General features: G+C 33.0%; 1 protein-coding gene across 1 annotated transcript in view; it reads right to left on the minus strand.

The window, feature by feature from the left end:
* Positions 1-22,610, minus strand: part of LOC129231800 (KN motif and ankyrin repeat domain-containing protein 2-like) — a 111,227-nt gene that overhangs the window by 10,419 nt on the left and 78,198 nt on the right. Inside the window, exons 10-11 of the mRNA XM_054866175.1 lie at positions 11,222-11,335; positions 1,371-1,571 (exon numbers count right to left, since the gene is read on the minus strand). Of these exons, the coding sequence (XP_054722150.1) occupies positions 1,371-1,571; positions 11,222-11,335 (315 nt within the window). The remainder of the gene's footprint in view (positions 1-1,370; positions 1,572-11,221; positions 11,336-22,610) is intronic.

Consider the following 22,610-nt stretch of genomic DNA (forward strand, 5'->3'; position numbering starts at 1 on the left):
AATCCTCTCTCTGCTCCCTCCTCAACAAAAGCCTACAGTCGGAGGTCAATTACGGAAAATTTTTAGGAAAGAGTGACTTCACAACGTTTTTGGTGCAAAGACATTGCGTTTTTGAGACTTCAGTGTCCAAAAACTTCTAAAGAAAGCTCCCAAAGATTCCACATTCCACCAAAGATATCCTTGAAATTGATTTTAACTTAGAAAATATTTTAATAAAAAGCCTCAAAGCCACTCTTTCCGCTGACACCTACAACTGTGTTAGAATATGTGTATAATGGCGCAAAAAGTGATAGACATCGGTAAACGATATTCGACCGCGTTCTCATTCCTAATGTAATGTAAAATCGTCTTTATTCAAATTAGATTAAGTTCTCAACTCTTTCAGCATGTGTAAAGCTTCAGTTTTAGGTTGGCATCCTTTGATGCCCAATCATATGCAAACGAGAAATGCAAGTATAAATAGTGAACGATTCCAATCATTCTTTCTCTTTTCCTTTCGTCAGCCTCTTTGGGTGTTAGGTCCAGTAGGTGTTGGGGAGTTGCGAACTCTGCCTCCGCTTATGACCAGGGTATATTTTGTTTGTTTATTTACTTTAGTTACGATGGACCAATAAACTTTTGATAAGCTATTAAACAAGTTTCCAATGTTCATTTCTCCACATTGACATGAATTCTGCATCTTCCACTGTGCTATTACCTCTGCTTGTATAAGCAAGTAATATTGTTGACTGACTTACAGAACTTAGCCTTTCGGCTTTCCGTTTACACATTGTAAGTTATCCGAAAGATAGCCTAAAATGGCATATTTTAGAGCTTAAAGTTTTCGAAATTAGTTTCTGAACATTCTTGATTTCTTTAGCCTCCCCAAAATAGCCTTAACTTGTATTTTAAAACTTTAATTTCAGAAAATTTCTGTGCAGTGCCTCCACCTCCCTAACATCAACAATGAAAATGCTAAAAAAAATTTCATTTTGAAAAAAAAAATTGGGAGCAAGCCTCAACCCATCTTTTCCCCAAACGTTTCTAAAAACTGCCTAAAACTGCGATTTCTGACGTAAATTTAGCAATTTTTTCCAAGTGTGGGCCCTGACCCTCTCCCCTTACTTTCTTTACAAGAATATAGAATAATGTTAATAAAGTTCATATTGTTTTTTCTTAAATAAAGTTTCTAGTTTTAATTTAAACACCTTTGTTAGTTTAACGTATTAGCTACTTCACAGCAAAATGCTGGCAAATTGAGAAACCGCCCTGTGCGGCAAACATTCGAGCTACGCCACTGTTTTCAACACACCTTAAAAAATGTTTTTAAAATCATGTTATCTCTAATTACAGAGTAAAAACCAGCAACATTATAAAAAGAAACTACTCACATTATCTAAAATGGTGGGGTCACAGTCAGAATGTGAAAGCAAAAGCTTTACAATTTCAATTTGACCATGTTCAGCAGCACACATTAATGCAGTAGATCCATCTTTGTCTTGCAGATTCACTTCAGCCCCAACGTCAAGTAAAATTTTTACAATGTCTTTTTTACCATGGCTAACAGCTAACATGAGTGCTGTTTGTCCATTCTATAAAATAATGATTAGAAAAAAAATCATTTTAGAAAAGTTAGTATTTCATAATAATGTAGTTTTTACAAATGAATGTCTTCAACTAGTAAATGTTGAAGGTGCTTTATATAAAGGATACATGCTTATTCAGAACACAATGTTTCATAATAAAATTTTATATGTACGTCCAAATAGACTTTAAATTAAAAGAGAGTTAAAAAAAGTTATTTCCGAAGTCTCAAAAGCGCCCCCGAAAACTCTAATTTAAAGTTTTAGAACAAGTTTATCTCACAACTTCCTGAATTATTATATATGCTATTATCAGTTAACATGTATTAATTGGTGTCAGTGACTAATCCTAGAATGGGAGAAATTAATTGATGTTTTACAACTGCTTCACATGGCTTATTGCCGGAGGTTGATTCTTGTATGAAAGGTTGCAGATTGTTGGCGTAATGCTTCACATGACATCATGATTATGCATCATGATACTTCGTAATATAGATGAGCACTAGGGTGGTTCAAAAATACATGTAGAAAAAACTTTCTCCTAGACAACAGGACACCCTTCAATATTTTTAGTAATATGCTGGAAGAATTTTAGTTTCCTATTTCAAATGAAAGAGGGTGCTCAACCCCCTCCCCCAAACTTCATAAGTATGGAGAGTGGGTTTAAAAAATACACTGAACTGAAAAAAAAAGCTACATATCATAATATACACTAGCAATATGCATATACATTGCAATAAAATAACTATTGCAATTATAACAGCTAGAGAAATTAAATGTTTCTAAATTTGGTGGTATTTTCTATGATACGGCTAATGTTAAATTAAGGGGTCATTGAACACTCTTAAAATTTGAGTAAGAAGCTAAAACTTTTACAGCATAATACTATTAGTAAGTATAAAAAAAAATAAGGAATTTGTTTCACCTACTTGGTGTCTTGAATGCTCGTTTGCTTTTCAGCAAACAATAGGTTCATCATATTAGATAGCTCTTAAAGGTTTAACATGCCTCCCTACTATCATGCGCTAATTCACATTGAACTTAATTGTTTTTACTAATTACTTATAGCCAAACAAAATTTGATTTATTTTTAAGAAGTCTCATCATACAGTTTGTTTTAAAACGATTGATTTCATCATGCAATTCTAGTCATATTTCAACAGGGTGAACTTGTTGTGAAGATATTAGTTTTAAGCAATTCTCTTGCTTATTACATATGAGGTCAAAAGTCAAGCACCTCGCCTAGCGCTGCCGCACAAACGAGCTATTATCAAAAGTATTAGATGCTGATTAGCTTGATAATGGCTATTAAGCAGAACAAAAAACTTGATGAGGATTTCATCATGCTAGTCTGTAACTACATTTTGGAGACTAAGTAAAAGATTCCTAATCGTGCCTAAAAGAAAGAAGAATTTAGAAAAAGCTATTGCACGAAAATGGGCTTGGTTACGATTGTATAGTGTTGCAAAGAAAGAGAAAAACCGGGCTCATTCCCAGGAATAAACTGGGGTTTTTTGGGAAGAAAATTTTGAAAATTCCCAGGAATTTTCATGCATTGAAGCAAATGCAAACTTTATTTTTGATTTTAACTTTTTCCATCACAACTAAAATTTTTAATGCTTAAATTTTATACAAGCATTTGTAACATTTAAATAATTTTTTTTTCTACACACAATACCGATAAACTTTTATACAATAGGATGGCCCGAAAAACTTTCTTTTAAATTTCCATGATGGGTAGTGCAAAAAAGAAGTGTGCAAAAAAATTTGAGTTTTTTTCTGACAGTTTCTTGATTTGCTGCATTTGAGTTGAAGTTTGGACCAAATGCTGTGTTTTTCGATGTTTTTAGCAAAATTGCTAAAAGAAATCTATTTTTGACGATGGATAATACAGAATTAGGGCTATTGGGGGCATTAAATTCCCACAAAATTCTTTAAGTAGTGTGGTATAATTCCTTCCATTGCCACACATCCATAGCAGTTTTGACAATTCCTGCTTTTAAAAAATTCTGTCAAAATGTTAAAATTCTTTTTTCGCTGCAATTATCTGAAATAAATAAGTTGTTTGTCACATATGATGCATTTTTAGATACTTAATGTGATACAAATTAACTACTTATTGCTCATAACTTTTTTAATTTTAAATATGCTATTAGAAAACTTAGTGCAGCTCTTTGTTTGCTTTGCGTTCAAAACCACTGGGCGTTGCGGGGGGGGGGGGGGGGGGGGGGGGTCACGGGGGGATATTAAATTGGTTCTTGAAAAACGAATGCTATATGCTCCTTTTTCCGACTCTGCAGAGTAATTTAGAACTCGCTCTTAATCACTGGTAAATCTTTTAAAATGAGAACAAAGTTACTATCTCTTTATAATAGCAATTGCGTGATACAGCACTCCCGAAAAAAAGAAAAACAAAAACCAAACATAACGGTGTCATTGCAGTTGTTGAGAAAAGGAAATAAATAAAGAACTGCAACATTTGGTGTGTATTTTTCCTATGAACAAACTCCCAGTCTGACATCTAATAAATCAGATAGAGGGAAACTACTGGACCTAAGAACTTTCTGGTCCAATCAAAGTCAAGCTGATGGGATAAGAAAATCTACTTATGCTACCATTCTAGATCATGGGCAAAAGAAAGGGAAATACTGAAAACTAGATCACAACAAGTACTAGATGGTTGTGTAACTGTTTCATCTGGACTGTGCACTCCAGAGCTTCAAGGCAGCAAACCAGGGCCTATTCCGTAGTCTGGATGGCTCACAGCTACCTACAGAACTTTTTGCTTGCACTTTTGCACCTCAAAATGGAAAGAAGCATTACAGCGTCTTGCTCTGTTTGTATTATTATTTAAGTTACCCACATGAATCACCTAAAGGAATGAACAGGGTATGTACACAGATCTAGTAAATATTATGACCATCCTGAGAATTCAGAACAATACTATCACAGCAATGGCAACTGACAAAAATCAAGATATCAAACAAGGTTTGCCGATATATATCAGTTGATATATATCATGATAACCGATATTTATTTTGAAAATATTATGATATTTTGATATTTTCTATAGTTATTTTTTGAAGTACCACATTTGCAACATAAAAATTATAAGAATTAATCATATTAATATTAATCATTTATTATAAGAAATAACAAAAAATAATACACTGTATTTATATATCATATTAATATATTATATATATATATAATGTAAATAATATAATATTCCTTTTTTATTTTATATTCATAAAATTATTAGTAATGTAACAATATTGAAATGTTTTATGAATGTGTACTGACTAATGATTATTTTTTATTTCTGAACTATATAAAATTTGTAAAAGTAGCTAAGCAAAAAAAAAAAAAAAAAGAGCAAAGCAGCTAAAGCTTAAGTAACTCAATTAAAATTAATAAATTAATAAAGTTGATGCAATAAATTACAATATAAGAAAATAAGCAACAGTGATTTCAGGAAGCAGTTACTATTATTTAAACACTTAAGTTTGAGCTGATTGAAAATATTGGATATATATATCAAAATATAAGATATTTTCAAAAATATCATGATACTTTCAAACCCTGATATCAAAACTTTGTTATGAATATAAATTGAAAAAATATGCTGCAATTGAAAAAGAAACGATGATCAATAAATTTCACGGTTTGAGGTTCCCAAATTGAAATTCAGGTTCATGGAATGCTACAATCTAATGAATTTGATTCCCAACCTATGTCAGCGAACCTCGAATCATGAAGCATCTTCTGTCAAAAGAAATTGAAGTAAACATAATATCCAAAACAATTTTTGAATCTTAAGCCAGCCTTACAAGTCCTACGCCAGCTGTGAAATAAATAGAAACACTACTAAAATAGCAGGAACGCTGCAAATGCCTATAAAAGAATAAATGCTTTCATTGTATCAAAGCTAATAGAAGTAAAAGTGTTGAAATGCAGAAATTCAATTTGAAAAATACTTTTATTGCCTAAAACAGTGTTGATAAAATATTCTGCTGGGAGTATGGACAGAAATTTTCTGTTCGTCCATCCCTTCTTTTGCTCTTTGTTGAGTTCTGTGCCACCTTAATTTCGAACAAAGCTGTGCACTAAGTTTTGCAATAGTATATTTCAAGTTTAAAAATTTATAAGCAATAAGTAGTTAATTGATTGCACATTAAGCATCCAAAAATCCATCAAATGTGACAGACAAGATAATTATTTCAGATAAATATGGCGAAAACCGAATTTGAACATTTTGACAGAATTTAATAAAAATTTTTTCAAAACTTCTACGGATTTGTGGCGACAAAAGGAATTATACCACTTACCTCAAATTTTTTATGGGAGTTTAGTGCCACCAATAGGAACTTTTCCACACTATTCGTCACAGAAAATAGAAAAATATTTGTTTTTACTACTTTTGCTAAAAACATTGAAAAACAGCTTTCGGCCCAAACTTCAACACAGATCAAGAAATTGTCAGAAAATATTTAAATTTTTTATGTGCACTTTGTTCTATTAATGCCACCTTTTACGCACCACCCATCATTGAAATCTAAAAGAAAGTGTTTTTCGGCCTACTGTACAAGCTATATGAGTTCACATGTTTTAATATTTTTTTAACACTTTGAATGTAGCACGATAAACTTTCGTTCCTTAAAGAAGAAAGGAAACTATTTATTAATTAATCTTAATAATAAATGTTTAAAAAAGTCTTATTTAAAAATTTTTTATTCTTTTAAATTTATTTTTCAAATATATCTCTTTAAGGGTGATGACTCTGAGAGCTTGTACAAAATACTAAGTGCTCAGTAGCACAGAAATACATTTACTTTAACATAATCACATATGCAAAGTCAAACACAGTGTACCTTCATAGTACAGTGAAACACGTTTAACACGAAAACGGTTTAAAAGAAAAATCGGTAAACGCTATAGTGTTCTGGGATAGTATACGGTACAATTTAAACATAAAATTCTCTTAACGTGAAAAATTATTTTGGTTGCTTAAGTTTTGTGTTAAACATTTTCCACTGTATAAATTATTGTGAAAGAAATATTGGGCTTTCAATTGAACAGCATTTGACAAACAATGTTTAAAGGTACGGTTGGTTCTCTATTTAACCATTTTCAAGGGACCACAAAAAATCGTCTTCAAGTAGAATGTGTCCCTAAATAGAATACTTCTAAAATTACAGGGGAAGCACCCGGGACAGTGAAAAGTAGTCTTTAAATAGAGAAAGTAGTTAAATAGAGCATCATTGAACAGAGAACCAACTATATATATGTATGAAGTGTGCATATAAATTATTACTTACCCTTACCTTTTTGAATACTAGCAAACAATATAACAACAAAGTTGGGAGTCAGAAGCATGAAACAATCATAATGCTGATTAGATTCAAGAAATAAAATTAACTTTGTTCAAATACAATATTCATTTAATGTAAAAAGTTACAAAAAATTACTAAATTTGAAGAAGAATTATTATCAAAATAATCTATTCTTATAATTAAATAGTATGTTTTGTTTTATGTCACGTGAAAGATTTTCAATGTCAGACTACTACATTTTCAATACATGCTGTTGTTTCCATCTCCCAATATTATTTCTAGTCTTGGGAAGTATATGATTTAGGACAAAGAAAAAAAAATATTTTCAGAAGAGTAAGAGGATGAAAGAATGATCAATACAGCAATCGTAAATTGGTTAAATGTAGCTAACATATCTGGTACACAATGCTACATTCTAGTAATCAACTTTCAACAGAGAAACCTGAATCTCAATCTCCAATTTTTCAACATTATTTTGCATATTAACATTTTTTTGTGTCTACAAAGGAACTACATGTAAACAGCATTTCTAAAGTTTCTATTTCTATTGGATTAATGAGGGTCTTTTATATCAAATAGGTGTGGATAACTTAGTGTTATGTAACCTCTACATTCTTTTTAATTCTAAAAGTCAGGAAAAAAGTCTTTCAACAGAATCTGTTTTTTTTTTCTAAATTCAAAACTGAACTTACAATTAGTGTCTTTTGAAACAATCATAGTTAAGTAAAAAAAAGTTAAAGGTTTTGAAATATTATCACGTATTTCAGATTCAATACATATAGTAAAAATTTCTACTTCATTTATTAGTTCAACAAGTGCCTTAGTTGTTTCTACAAAGTCTTGAAATTTTTAATGATCATTTAAATGTAATGTTATGCTTATTAAATACGAGGGGGGGACCCAAAAGAAATCGGACTAATAATGCGATGCCAATCCTAGATGTAGCAGAGTTCTCCAGCTAGATAGCTTAAGTAGAGATCTTCACAAACCAGCTATGCAAGCGACGTCAGTTTAGTTGATAACGTCGGATCGTAGTGTTGGTTTTCCCAGGTGGTATTGCTTTTTGCCTGCGAACTCATTATGGCAGATTTCAAAGAACAAACTGTAAGTTTGAAATTTTGCTTCCTGCTTGAAAAGTCGGCTACGAAATAGCTTACCAAATGCTTCAACAAGCTTTCAACAATGATGCTATGAGCCGTACACAAGTTTTCGAGTGGTTTGGGCACTTTAAACGTGGTAGCATGAATGTTGAAGATCATACACGCTCTGAGCACCCTTCAACGTCTCGAAACGATGAAAACGTTGAAAAAAATCTGCCAAAAAATCAACGAGAGTCGTCGTTTTACGATTGACAAAACTTTAGAAGAAACAAGAGCGAGTTGGAGCTCACGCGGGCGATCAGAAGAATGGTTCCTTCACCATGATAACGCTCCCGTACACACAGCCTTCACTATTAACCGCTACTTGGCCTCTCAGGGGTGGTCAGTCATTCAACGACCCCCGTATTCGCCAGACCTAGCCCCCTGTAATCTTTTTCTGTCCCGAAGGATGAAAAAAAAATCTGAAAGCGAAGCATTTTGATGATGTAGAAGCTATAAAAACTGCTTCGCAACGGGCAATGGACATGGTCAAAGTTAAAGAGCTTCTAACAGTGGAAAAAAAGAATTAACAAGTGTATTGCATCTAAGGGGGGCCACTTTGAAGGAGACTAAAGAAATTTTGTGAAAAAACTAATAAATAAATATATTTTAGAACAAAAATTCGGTTATTTTTGGGTCCTTCTTCGTATATTAATTTTTGCAGACATTTTGTACCATGCAGTTTTAAAAATATAACTCCTCAAACACAAGAAAAAACATAAAAAGCATTAAAGAAAAAGATAAAATCGATCAAGTTCATGTTGACTTGATCCATTTCAGCTCCGAATGTAGTAGACTTCGGCAACAAAATGTTACTCTTTTAAATGAGACGTTCAGAGTTTTGTGGATAAAGTCAAAATGGACTGGATCCACTTTAGAGTACCTCACAAAATGAACCACCATTTCAGTTTTTTGAATTACCTTTTGCGCATGCAGGGCTAACGAGAGGCCATGCCAACCTAGTCGGAAACAAGGGGTCTGAATTTTGAGGGGCAAAATCATAACATTTTTTCGAAATAATTTTGACAAATTACCTCCCATCATGCTATTGTGCTCCTGATGAGAATCACTACTGCCAATGCCTAGGTACGCCATTGATATCACATAATTACAATCTCATTTACTCATTTAACCAATCATTTAATAAATCATCAATGAATCATTTAATCACTCATTTGATCATACATTTAATCAATTAAAAGTTCAATCCTTATTAAATCTAATAATTTATTCATTAATTTACTCATCTTTTATTTTTTCAGCATAAATTCTTTCAATGATTGATTCAGTAACATTTATTTAATTACTGACTGATTTAATCACCCTTTCATACAATAGAGATTGAATTAAAACTAAAGATTGAACTCTAAAGCAATAAAGATTGAACTAAACTCTATTTTTGTGTGACAAAAGTCGAGGATTACTTTGTCTCGACTGAATCCATCTGAACTAAATTTGTTTTTGGTAACTAACCGAGTAAGTTTAAACTCTTTTTAATCATTCTTCAATATAATTATGGCAGTAATCTGAACTCAGTTTTAATAAGATTACTTCAGTCAATTATTTAATCTAAATAACAATTAGTTGGTGCTTAACACAGTTATCACTTGAACTGAGATGAAGAGTTAATCAATAAACTGTAGTTAATAATAGTTTTATTCATATTGATAAATTGACTAAGACATAATGTTGCTGAACATCAGTTTTTCTTTTGCATAAATGTGTTTAAAATATTAGCTATTTATAACCCCTATTTAAAATATTTTAATACTCTAAAGAGTATTTTTCAATAAAATAATTATACAGTTGATGTTTGTTATAACAACCCCTGTGGTCTAAACAAAATTGGTCGCTTTAACACATATATACAAGCTATTGCATGGTTTTATGCTTCATTTTAAAATAGAAACAAGAAACTAGTAAAATAATAAAATTGCAGATACAAAATAATAATTGCTGCCATAAATTACATCTAACTTGAAAATGAATTTTAAGGGAAAAATAAATTATACTGAAAATAACAGCTAGAAATCAGATACATTTTAATTTAGAGATCATGATTTGCATTTGTTTTGTTTAAGATTTTTTTCAAAATTAATAGTTTCTCCTCTCATTTAGATATTATAGAAGTTTTCTACTTCTTTAAAATTTTCTAAAAATAATACTTCCTAATTTTTATCAAATGTGTATGGTTCTCATCATGAAATAATGTCTTTCAATTGAAATATTTTACGCTCGGAAACAGATTTGTTAAATATTAGTTTTTGAAAGTCTCGAGAATTATAGATAAAATTTTGGACTATATATCAGATTGACAGATTTAGTTTGGACATTTAAACGGATGTTTAAACATTGCATCTACTGAATAACAAACAGGTTTTCATACATTGATCGCTATAATGGAAGAGTCAGAAGTAATGGGAGGTTTTCCTAAAGAATGTCGTTTGCATTTAATACCACAACAATTAAAAAATTGCACCTTAGAACACAGATTAAGCAATTTTCTATTTAAATGAATGCTTGCAAATTTCAAATTGAAAGAAAATATCTTTTTATATTAATAAATATGTGTAACTAACAGGAAACTAAATATGTTTGTTATGATTTGAAAGAACATTGGTCAGCACATTTGCTAAAATCTATATATTTGGTTTGTAAACGAGACAAAATTTATATATTTGGGTTGTTTTCTGAAAACATAACTTGCATTTTCTATTTAAATTTTTAAAATAGGTAAAATAGTCACATTTATTCTTTCTTTTTTTATATATATGATTGAATTTATCATTCCAAAAAATGTTTATCTCAAATTTTTAGTCTTTTCTTTTTCTGTTTGTAAAATATGTTTTAAATTACAGTCATAACATGCAAATGCAAAATAGGCTCATATTTGAATTTAATTACGTACAAATGTCAAATAAGGCTAATAACATTAAGAATTTAATATATATTTTACTACCAATTTAAAAACAAGTTTAAAAAAATTAAAATGCAGAACATTTTAAGTGAGCCCTCTTGAACAGACAGACCTATTCAACTACAGCTTTAATAATTTTGATCAATTAAACACATTATTTTAAAATGTTTTATGCTTGCAGAAATTTCAACTTAATAAAAAGCACAACTGTAAAAGTAAAAATTTACACATTGGAATGTAACATGCAATCATGGATGAAAATCCTCTCACCTGTGTTGCTTTTTCATTTATATCTCCTATACTAAAAAGTCTTTGCACAACATAATGATGTGTGTCACTTCTCATGTCTGCTAAAGCAACTAGCATTATGCTAGTATAACCAGCCTAAAAAAAGAATATAGAGAAATAAACTCTGAAGCGAAGTGTAACAAAATGTTCAATATTTTCTCTTAAGAAATTATAGTTTTTGTTCCTTCGATAAGGTTTAAAACTTAATAATCTAAAAAATTATCAAAAAAAAAAAAAAAAAAAAAAAAATGAAAAAAATTAATTTTGAAACAAAAAACAAAAATAAAAAGCATTAAATGGATGATTTTATTATAGCTGCACAGAACACTCAATATAAAACTGAACATGAGCTTTTTAAAGCTGCAAGGCATTCAGGAGGAGCTCCAATAGAAGGACAAAATATAATGACAAGCATTTTATCAACATACTAGCGGCCCATCCCGACTTTGTTTGGGTTAAAAAGAACTATCTATCTTAAAGTTTAATAGCAAGCAAAATCGGTTTTATGAGATTTGAAATAAATTGATTTACCTCATTTCCTGATCAAGAGAGGCCAACATATTATTCCCACTGAACAATACAATCTTCCGGTTACTTACTTGTAATAAAATACTCTAGTTCTTACCACCATCTCCTAAACAAACTCTTCTAGTTGTTCTTTAGATGCAGAGATTTAGAAGGGCTCTTAAAATGAGACGACTTTAATTTGAAGTATATCTGCACGCATTCCTCTAGGGCACCACAGGAAGAGTTTGATGAAAGTCACCGTCAAATATGAAGGTGATGCCTCTGAATTTTGTCTGAACCTTTTATCCTTTTAAGGTTCTATCTATGCCTGCTATAGCCAAATGGTGGCTCATCGAAAATTCATCCTACATTATGAGACACCCTCTTGAAGAAAATCTCCCAATTGTCAGTTTTTCTCAAAAACATATGGACTCTTTCTGAAGGGAATATTCAAAGTAGATGAACTGTGGAATAGTTTTTGAACCAATGAGTAAACTTCCATCAGTTCTGTAAAAAGCCATTGCAAACGTCAGGGTGCCTGTTGATCGATTTTTGGCTAACGTTAAATTTATTAAGTTTTCCAGTTCTACCAGGTATGCCAAAAAACATAAACTTAAGTTCCTGGTTTTCATGGCCAAATCTTGTTTTTATATAATTGTTTTAGTTGATTCTCTGATTGTTTTCATTGCGGCCGTGGCAAACTAAAGTCTCCAATTGAGTTTACGCTCATCGACAACTTTAGGTTTTTTTTAAGTATTAGACTTTGATTTATATTGTTTTATATTGAAGGACAATCTTAGTATTTCTGCTGACGCTTTCCTTGCAATATGTCGTCACAGACATCTTCTACAAATATTTGCCATAGAGCAATATGATCTAAAAGTTATTAAATACTTATAAACAATTTTCTAAATTCGGGAGCTGAGTCAGAAAGTTACATGTACCAAATAAAGTTATTTTCCAAGGTTTGTCGTCCTCTTAAAATCCAAGTTCTACACATGCTAGTTGATAGATTGGCAGGATCTTTACCTGTCAAAAGATTTTTTAAATATGTTGGAAAATGTTCGAAATTAATTCTTAAGTGACAAAATTCCGAGTGGCTAGTAGGATGAACATTGTACATTTTACGAAAAGGCGAGTCTTAATCAAACCTCGGGATGAACTGTAACCTCTTTTACTCGTTTTCTATGGAAAACTTGCTTTTTTCACATGCCTCTACATTTTTTTTTGACAATTTCTGATATTTTCTGATAATGTATTTGTCAGCTATATTATTTAACTATATTGTTTTAAATGCTTAAATACGATCATCATAAAGGATATTTCTAAAAATAATTTTTATTTATTTTTTCTTTTATGTCAATTTCTTTCCTATCAAATGTTCTTTGCTCGTCATTGTTTTATCTCTTAACTTTGAATATATGGTACTTACGTGCAATTACTCTTTGAGTTGCGAATTTCTCAACTAAATGTACTTAAGTGAATTCCTTTTCAGATGCTTTTTATTTTGATTTTAGTAAAAATTAAAAGCCTTACAAGATATACCAAAATGCACACAGTATTACAACTTTTAGAAACACTGATTAACATCATCTATCTGCACTACTTGAATTCAAAAACTAATTTTCCCACAGCAAATTTTGGTTATAGTTCTTTTAAATAAATTTTGAAGCATAAACCTTGGGTGAATCTAAATGATTTGCAATGTCCAAGGTTGATATAATGCTATACATCTTATGCTCTGCTGCCTCAATTCCATGTAAAGCTTTTCGTGGTTCTTATGTTGACTTTGCGATTTTAGTTTCTCTCTCGTGTTTCCATCCCTCATCAGTTAGGTCGAAGAGAACCTTCCCCCATTCCGTTATTGCAAATGAAGTACAATCGGTGCCTGTTTTAACGTGTATAAGAATAAAACAGCTCGAAACAAACTGGTAGCGAAGACAAACTATTGGTTTAAAAAATTAGTATATATACATATATGCATAATTCATAGCCTATGGGTTTTAGTAAGAATGCACCTTTCATGTAGTGAAAGAATTTTTTAAAAAGTTGCAATGGTTCCGGAGATTACCTCGAACATATAAACACACAAAAATCTGCTCTCTCTCTTTATAATATGAGTAGAGATTAACCTTCAGGGAAAAGTCATTAAGTTCAAAGATCCAATTTTGAGATATTGTAGATTTGAGCTTTTTGATCATTATGAAAAATAATAAAATTCTGCTAAAAATATGCTTGCAGATATTACTTTTTAATTGTGTAGCTGTTTTATATAATAATTATATTACAAATTGTAATTTCCTGTAGTAGTCTGTCCAACATTTTTGTGAACTTAAGTGACTTTTTTGACTGATCGGGACAGTATTCTTTATGTATGAAAAACATTGTACGTCTATTAGCACTGGACCATGACGGAGCTACCTCTTGATGCATCGCTAACCATGCTTCACCAAAATGCAATGTATTGTTATGTATTTAAAAAATTTTAAAACATTAAATCAGCATCACTCATCAATGAAAAAAAAAAACGATACATACACACACACACATATATATATATATATATATATATATATATATATATATATATAAATGTCTAATTTCAGTTTCAACTGATAATGTTTAACTAATGCAAAAATCCTTTTTTTTTTTTTAAATAAACTTCAGCTGTATTTGAAAATGGCTTGTTCAAATTTTACAAACATAAATATGACATGTATACAATATAATTACACACAGATACTCTAGTACTAGTAAGACATTATATATAAAAAAATGTTATGTATTTTTGAGTCACAATAAATCCAATTTTCAATGCAAAACTTTTGAATAAGCTCAAAATATGTTGGAAATTTTTGTTGCTATTTTGCACTTTTAAAGTTTTTTTTTTAATTTTATTCTGCACGAGAAAAAAAAAAGTTTAATCCATTACAAGAAATTAATTTAAGAGTGATTTGTGATAAACTTTGTAAAACACTATATTTTTTGTCATGAGCAAAAAATTGTTTTTCATATCTGCATATTTTGGGGAAAATGAAGACTTTGTTTGCTTATTATGCTTCCATTTGAGCAAAAACCTTTTGCTGAAGGTACATTTAAATGCTTAACAAAAAAGATACCCCTTGGCTAAAATTTTCAGTGATGGAAATGATATGTTATGGACTTTCCACTGTTCAAGTGGATTATAATCAACAGAAATTGGAAGCATTCACAAGTAATCATGTTGCAAAATTCAGCTTCTTAATTGAGGGGTCAGGTTCACTGCCAATTCAACACCGCTGCAATAGAAATGAGAAAGGGAGCAGGATCATTAACTAGTGTCCCCCAAATCAGTGCTCTGATTTATGGTCACTGTGGTATTGGTGCATCCGTTTAGAGAAGAGTTCTAAACTGGTTTAATGATGTGGGATGCACACCAATGTTTTGTGATGTATCAATTAGGACTCGACCGATGCATCGGCGCCGATGGTTCAACAATTTAGCCATCGGCATCGGCGGCCGATGCTAACTTGCAGGAAACATCGGCCCATCGGCCTCAAAAAACATCGAAAAGCCGATGGAATTGGCCGATGTTTTTGAAAAAAAAAGGACTTTAAGGACCTTTGTTGTTTTACTTTTTAATACAAAGTAAACGGAGTTATTATTTTCATATAAAATTGTTTACTTAAATTTCAGTATGAATTTCTATTTTAGTCTCCCGTGAAAGAGTTTTTAATACTGCAGTTCAGGTACTAAACAAGTTAATTATCGCGTTGTTTCTTGCGGCTGGATGTACGTATGTATCTCTCATAAGTCATATCTCAAAAATGGTAAGGCTAGATTTTCGCATGTGGAGTGTGCGTACCTTCCAGTTGTGCACTTCCCTTTTTGTTTTTGATCGGGTGTTCAAAAAAGGTTATTTACTCATTTTTTTGTGGCTATTAATTACTTATTTGAATGTAAAACTTATATAGCGTATCAGACTGAAGATCATTTGGCGATATATTGCCGAATTGGAGACTATGGAAACAAATATGAGATGGCGAAACCGGTTTTGTTTCATTATGCTAGATTTCCGTTGAACCGAAGGTAATTTCTAATTTTTCGATGTTTGTAATATGAATCACAGTAATGCAGTCTTTTCTGTATCGCTTCGAAGGAGCTACAAGTTGGAGACCCGTCGAAATACATTTTGGGGTCCTATTTCTCTATCACAGAAGTTGTAAAACATTTATCATAAGCATTTTTGTAACTCCTACGGTGCCCCTATGGTTATGGGGCCTCTCGCGCAATTGCAACATTTGCTATATTTTAAATCCGCCACTGCACGTCAAAACAAACACGGGTGCAAATTTTAAAAGGGTTTTTCTGCTCAATGTTTATGATTGTTTTGAACTCTATTTTTACGACTATTTTTTGTATTTCTGAGAATACCTGCATGCCCCTCCTCCCACTCCCTCAATTTCTGAAATTAAACTCTAGTTGTACTTCTGAGTTGTTTAAAACTAACACCATTCACAAAGTTAGAGATTTTTTGTTCAAGCTTTATCTATTGTTTAGGAAGAATTTAGAGAATTAATGTAAGAAATTGATTAAAGGCGTTTTGAATGGTGACATAATTCGGAAATCAAAGGAACTTTTGAATTTTTTCTTCGGAAGTGCTGAAGTAGATTCCGAAACTCTTCCGAGGCGTTGGTGGTAGCGGTTCTGTACTAAAAAAATGAGACCGAAGTTGGGACCGTAGTTTCATGTTGTGAGTTACTTCTAAATCAGAGGGTGATGCCCCTAACCCACCCTCGTCGTTTCAAGCATTTCTTAAACATTTAGCGATTATTTATTTTGGTCAAGAAATGTCATTTTGCGTATTTCTTATACTTGTTTCACATATATTTCGTAATGCGCCATCTTTTTTGCATTATTAATAGCGATCGATTTTTTTTAATCTGTTGTAAGTAACTATTTTTATGTATTTATATAAAATCAATGAATAAGTTATTTTCGTTTTCATCATATTTTTAATAATATGTTATAGAAAAGTTTCAAGGATTTTCATTATGATATTTTTAAATTTCAGAAAATTATTGTTAAATTGGAAAATATAATTTGAACTTGTTTGTAGTGCTTCATAAAAGATTAAACAATCAAATTGCTCAATATTACGTGTGCAAACATCAGATCAAGTAGTATATGTATTCAGTTATTAACTTGGTGTAAATATTGAGTTTGTTTATTGTAGCTGCGTTTTAAGAACCTCGCTCTTTTCATGGCTATTCCTATTTTCCGCAAAATTTATGTCACTGTTATAGTTTTTATGAAAAATGCAAACTTTTCTATTAATAAATTTTAAATAAGTATAAAAATATTCCTATAATGATTTAATATTGTAATTTATCTGTTACCTTTTTTGTTTAATTTGATGACTAAAAAATGTCTACGTGCAATCTTTCCACTTTAATTGCGTAATCTATTGGCGGTTTCATAGTTTTATTAATTTTTTTGAATGATTAAACAACATAATGTAATGTTTTTTATGTTTAGTGTACCTAAATTCATACATTATTACAATATTACTGAAATCTTAGTAATATGTTCAACTAAAAAAACAAATCAATTGGTTACTAAACAGTCTCTTTGTTTTTCTTCCTTTTTTTTGAGCAATCACGATTGCTTATTGTTCTCATTTGACTGTTTTTGGCGTTACGCTGATTTTTCCCATCGCCACCCTCCGCACCATCACCGTGGACCGGCTGGCTCCTCGCGATGCTGCTCCTATAGCGAAAGCCGTCTCCAGGTTGCATCCATGTCCTACACACACGCGCATACATAAACAACTACACACACACACAAACACATACACACATACAAACACTTACACACACGCATACATACAGACACCCACACATACACACATACAAACACTTACACACACGCATACATACAGACACCCACACATACACAACTACCCACACATTCATACACACACATACACATAACCCGTACACACAAACACACACGCCTACATACACACACTCGTGATTGCGAAAAACATAATTTGAATTCAAGTTGTCAAAATTCAAATTAATTTTTTTTTTATTTATTTATTTATTTATTTTTTTTGGTTCTTATTCTTTGTCTTCCATCATACAGCAGTCAAAAAAGAAGAAGCATAACTACACCCTATACAGATTGTACGTAGTACGATCCTTCACATTACCGAAGTACATCCACCTTCAAAAGGTCACCTTGAGGGACTATGTACTACTTCTGCCAGTGTTCAGATAACTTTTGGAAACACTCCTGGAAGCCATTTTTTGCTACCTTCTGTGATGCAGATCTGTGATGCTTGCCTTCTGTGATGTTCTCTTAATGAAAGAAAGCGGCGTCCATGCATTTTTTTTTTTGCTGGGAACAGGTAAATGTCACACGGAGCTAAGTCCGACGAAACGTTATGTTATTTGTTATATCAGAGTATTGACCAATCGAACCATGCATCCTCAACATGAAAGTCGGCTTCTTTCCCACGATGAAATTAAAGCAGCAGCGCAAGAGGCCTTACTGTTGACCTAACAAATTTTGTCTAACTCCCGCAAGGAAGGTAAACACTAAGTTTAGCAGATGCCTTCTGTTTCATATTACTGTAGCTATCAAGTGAATGAAATGTCAGAATTCAAGTTGTATGGCTAAATCATTTTATTTATAATTATCCTATAATTAACAACTGTAAAACAAACTATAACATGAGTAAAATGTATAAACAAATATGAGGAATTTCAACTCTCAAAAACATCCTTCATGTTCCAAAGGAACATCCTCCAAAAAAACACATTTGACACCCTAACTTGACTTATCCTAAAAATGTTTCAAAAATTTTAAGTCCCTAACTCTCATGGTGAAACTCTAAAAGCCATCCCCTAAGTGCAGGACGTCGCCACAACAGCGAATGATCCTCTCAAAAATACGACTATCGTCAGTCGAAAATGAGAAACGCGAGCAGAAGAAGTGATCTCCTTCTCATTTCACCCTGCTTATATAATACAGCGCACTCTATGCACGTCACGCCGGATATGCCTACGTAAGAGCTCAGTCTGGATGCTTCCAGAACATTCGATTTGCCGCGGAGCTATCGGGAGATTACATCATCTCCGCTCGTGCTCTGACGTCACATCCTTCTTCCTGACGAAACACGTCGTTCGAAGTCGTTCTGATGTTTACAGGTTGATTCTCCCGTACGCGAATTGAAACAAGCGTCCTTTAAGGGACAAGATTAACTGCCTTTTCATTATTAAAGAAATACAAGTGAGTAAAAACATTTACACTTAGTTTTCACTTAGCTTTCAAATCGAATTGTTGAGAATATTTCTCAAATAGACATTTTTGGCTATCACTTACGAGAGGTTGCGATAAATGTCACCCAGGGGTCCTTCTAAACGCTATACGAACGTTGGCAGAAGTGCATAGTCGTTCAAGGTGACCATTTTGCAGATATACGTACTTCGGTAATGTGAACAATTCAGGGTAAGGTTTTATACAACTTGTCCTCGAACTTTTAGATCATACTACATACGTATGAGTTTTCAATTTACTCTTTCATAACGTTTTTGAGTGACGCAAGTTTACGCGCATGGAGCCATCACAAGAGAAATTGCGATAATTAACTAAGGAAAAGTTCAAAATGGATATTTCGTTCATCTATATGTTCTTAGGTACATATGCATGTACAGATGTGCCGAAAAAACTTGTAAAGTTTAAATTGGGTGATCGTAAAATAGAAATTTATGTCGAAATCTGATTTTTTTTTTTGTGTGATTACAATTCCTTATTCGTAGAAAGGAAGTAAGGTGAATTGAATCAATGATCCTTTAAATTCCTGACAATCTTATCAATTTATTTCTGTTAGATTTTTTTGAGTAATCACGATTGCTCATTGTTCTCATTTGACTGTCCTTGATGTTACGCTGAGTTTATTTACCCCCTTTACCCCCCCCCCCCCGCCTCCATCTGCAGCACTCCCGCTCACCGTCCTCCGCAGGCGCAGCTTCTCCGATCCTGAACAATGTCCCCCGAAATCCGCTTCTCCTGGTCGGTCGCGTCCATGTCCTACATACGCTCATACACACACAGGCCTACACATGAAAAGACTTACACACACACACACACACACGCCTACGTGTATGCACAGGTCTGCGCACACACAAGCCTAAACATTCATGCGCGCCTACACACGCACAACTATACGCACGTAACCGCCCAAGAGAATGGCAGGTTTGAGGGGACAGGAGCAGTTTCTAGAAACTAACTCCAATGAGTAGCGTCCTGTCGCAACTCGTGATTGCGAAAAACATAATTTGAATTAAAAATATCAGAATTCAAATTATTATTTTTTTTACCTTTTTTTTTTGCCATCGACCAACGGCATCGGCCATCCGCCATCGGCAATCGACCATTTAGAGAAAAACATTGGCCATCTTTGAACAATCGGCCAACAATCGGCATCGGCCCATCGGCCAAAAGATGCCATCGGTCGAGCCCTAGTATCAATGCATTGTTCAGCCCTAATGTCTATCAAAATATGAGGGGAAGCCAGAAAGTTAGTTGCACTGCTTCAGAAAAAATTTGGTCAAAGGCTAGATCTTGAAACTATGGCAACACTCCAGACATCTTTATCATGTGATATACCGTATATACTCGCGTATAGGTCCATCTCGCGTATAAGTCGACCCCCCCTTTTTCAGAGAAAAAATCCAGAACAAATCTAAAACCCGCGTATAAGTCGACCCCCATACTTTCCAAAAACATCGCGAATTATTTTCAAAGAAATTTCAAAATAATGAACACATTTATTTACAAATAAAATAGGAATTAAATAGGAAAACATTTCTAAAAGCCTTCAAACTCGGATTCCGAGTCGGACGCAAAAAAAAGTTCATTAAAGTCCGCTTCCGTCATCACCGCGTCATCGTATACATCGGCGGCTGCAGAATCGTCAATGATATCAGAGGTTCTGTTCGACGAACCTCACCGGTCAACCGATAAGTTACCAGTTACAAACCGCGGCGTTCTATGATCTGTTGGCATAAAATATTATTTTATTTTTATTCTCGGTCCACAGCCGATAATTTAAAGAAAATAATTTAAAGTTAAATGTACCTACTTTAAGCCCAGTCTGCTAAAAGTAGAACTAGTCAACTAGTTGGTGCTAACACTTCAATCGACAATTCCCCCACGCCATAATTAATGGCGACTGTTTACTAAAACCATTGAAGATTGCATGTCTCGATGTGTCGATTCAGAAAAAGTTGAGTTGTCACCTGATTGATTCGAATTAATTCCACTTGTTGACCGCACGTGCTATGGAGAGGAGTACGAATACTCGCGGCAGTGGAATAAACAAATGAGTGATGGTTGAAGTAGAAGTTAGTGTGGTGACGTCATCGAGGCATGGAATCTCATTGGCTGATAAAACATATATATTGAGGCGAGTGGCATCACTCTCTCTTTCTTCTCTCAACGATCCCCAGTTTGGTTTTGATCGTGAAGCCTAGTTCGGCTCATGTGTGGGGGGTTTTTCCCCGCGATGCTAGCGGGGCTTTTTTAGTGGTGTGTGAATTGAAATATTCCAAGTCCTGGAATTAGTAGAGTCCTGGAATTAGTGAAGAAACACTTGTGTTGTTGTGTCCGGCCAATTGATATTGCCGGGGAAGTGAGTTCCTAAGTGTCTACCTGAGATGTTCACCGATCTCCGAACTGTCTAATGTTGCCTTCCCGTTACGGACATTCCTGAAGTGTGATCCAGGGGACTTTTTGTGTTTCTGTACGTGGATCCTTTGGACTGGCCAGTGACTACATCGACAGATTGGTGACATTTTTCTTTTACTGATTGGAACCACTTTTGTTGTGATATTTTGGGGGTGTTCTTTTATGGGGATATTGTATTACAGTTCTAGTCATATTTAATAAATGTATTTTTCTGAAACATGTTTTTTTGCTTGTCTCCAACTTGACATTACACGGCCAGTTAATGTTAGCTTAGTTTAAATATCTTAAACTTTGGATTTTTAAACTTAACTTTAATTATGCCAACAGAGTGGTAGCAGAGCTCGGTCGAATGTCTTTTTAGTTGGAGACAAATTTGCAAAAATTTTCAGAAATATGGAACGGGACTATCGAAACATTAAGAAACTTAACTCCAGCAATTGGGCAACATGGTCGAAAAATATAAAAATGGTACTGATAGAAAGAGATTTATGGGACTTAACCCAAATAAAATTAGAAGAAGGTATTTCGGCAGAAATAAAGAAACGGAGGGGCCAAGCAGTGGCGATTATTTACCTCAACATAGAGGATGAGTTAAAACAACTGATTGATGATTTAGACGATCCATATGCTGTATGGACGTCATTGAAGTTGAATTTTGAACCTCCGTCTTTAGCCCGTGTTGCCGGATTGTGGGAGGAGTTTTTTTCTAGTAGAATTAATGAAAAAGAAACTATTGGAATGTTTGCAGCTCGATTGAAGTGTTTGCTCCAACAGTTGGAGGAGAATGGCTATAAAATGGATGAGAAATTAAAAGGATTTCAGCTAATACATAGTTTAGACCAAAATTTCAGGGGAATAGTACAAAATATTTATAGATGGGATGAAAATAAATTTAATTTTTCAAATGTTTTGGATGAACTTTTGGCAGAAGAGGGAAGATTAAAATTTTTAGGAAATGAAAAATTTGGAAATAGTAGTTTAGGTGTTAATGCTTTTTCTGTTCAAAATAAACCCCAGACTGGGCGGAAAGTTGAAAATGTTAATAAATTTGAAACAAGAGTTTGCTTCACATGTGGCAAAAGGGGGCATGTTTCGGCTCGGTGTTGGAGCAGAAAACCAAATAATCAAA

This window comes from Uloborus diversus, chromosome 10 (assembly GCF_026930045.1).
Source record: "Uloborus diversus isolate 005 chromosome 10, Udiv.v.3.1, whole genome shotgun sequence".
NCBI classification, from domain to species: Eukaryota; Metazoa; Arthropoda; class Arachnida; order Araneae; family Uloboridae; genus Uloborus; species Uloborus diversus.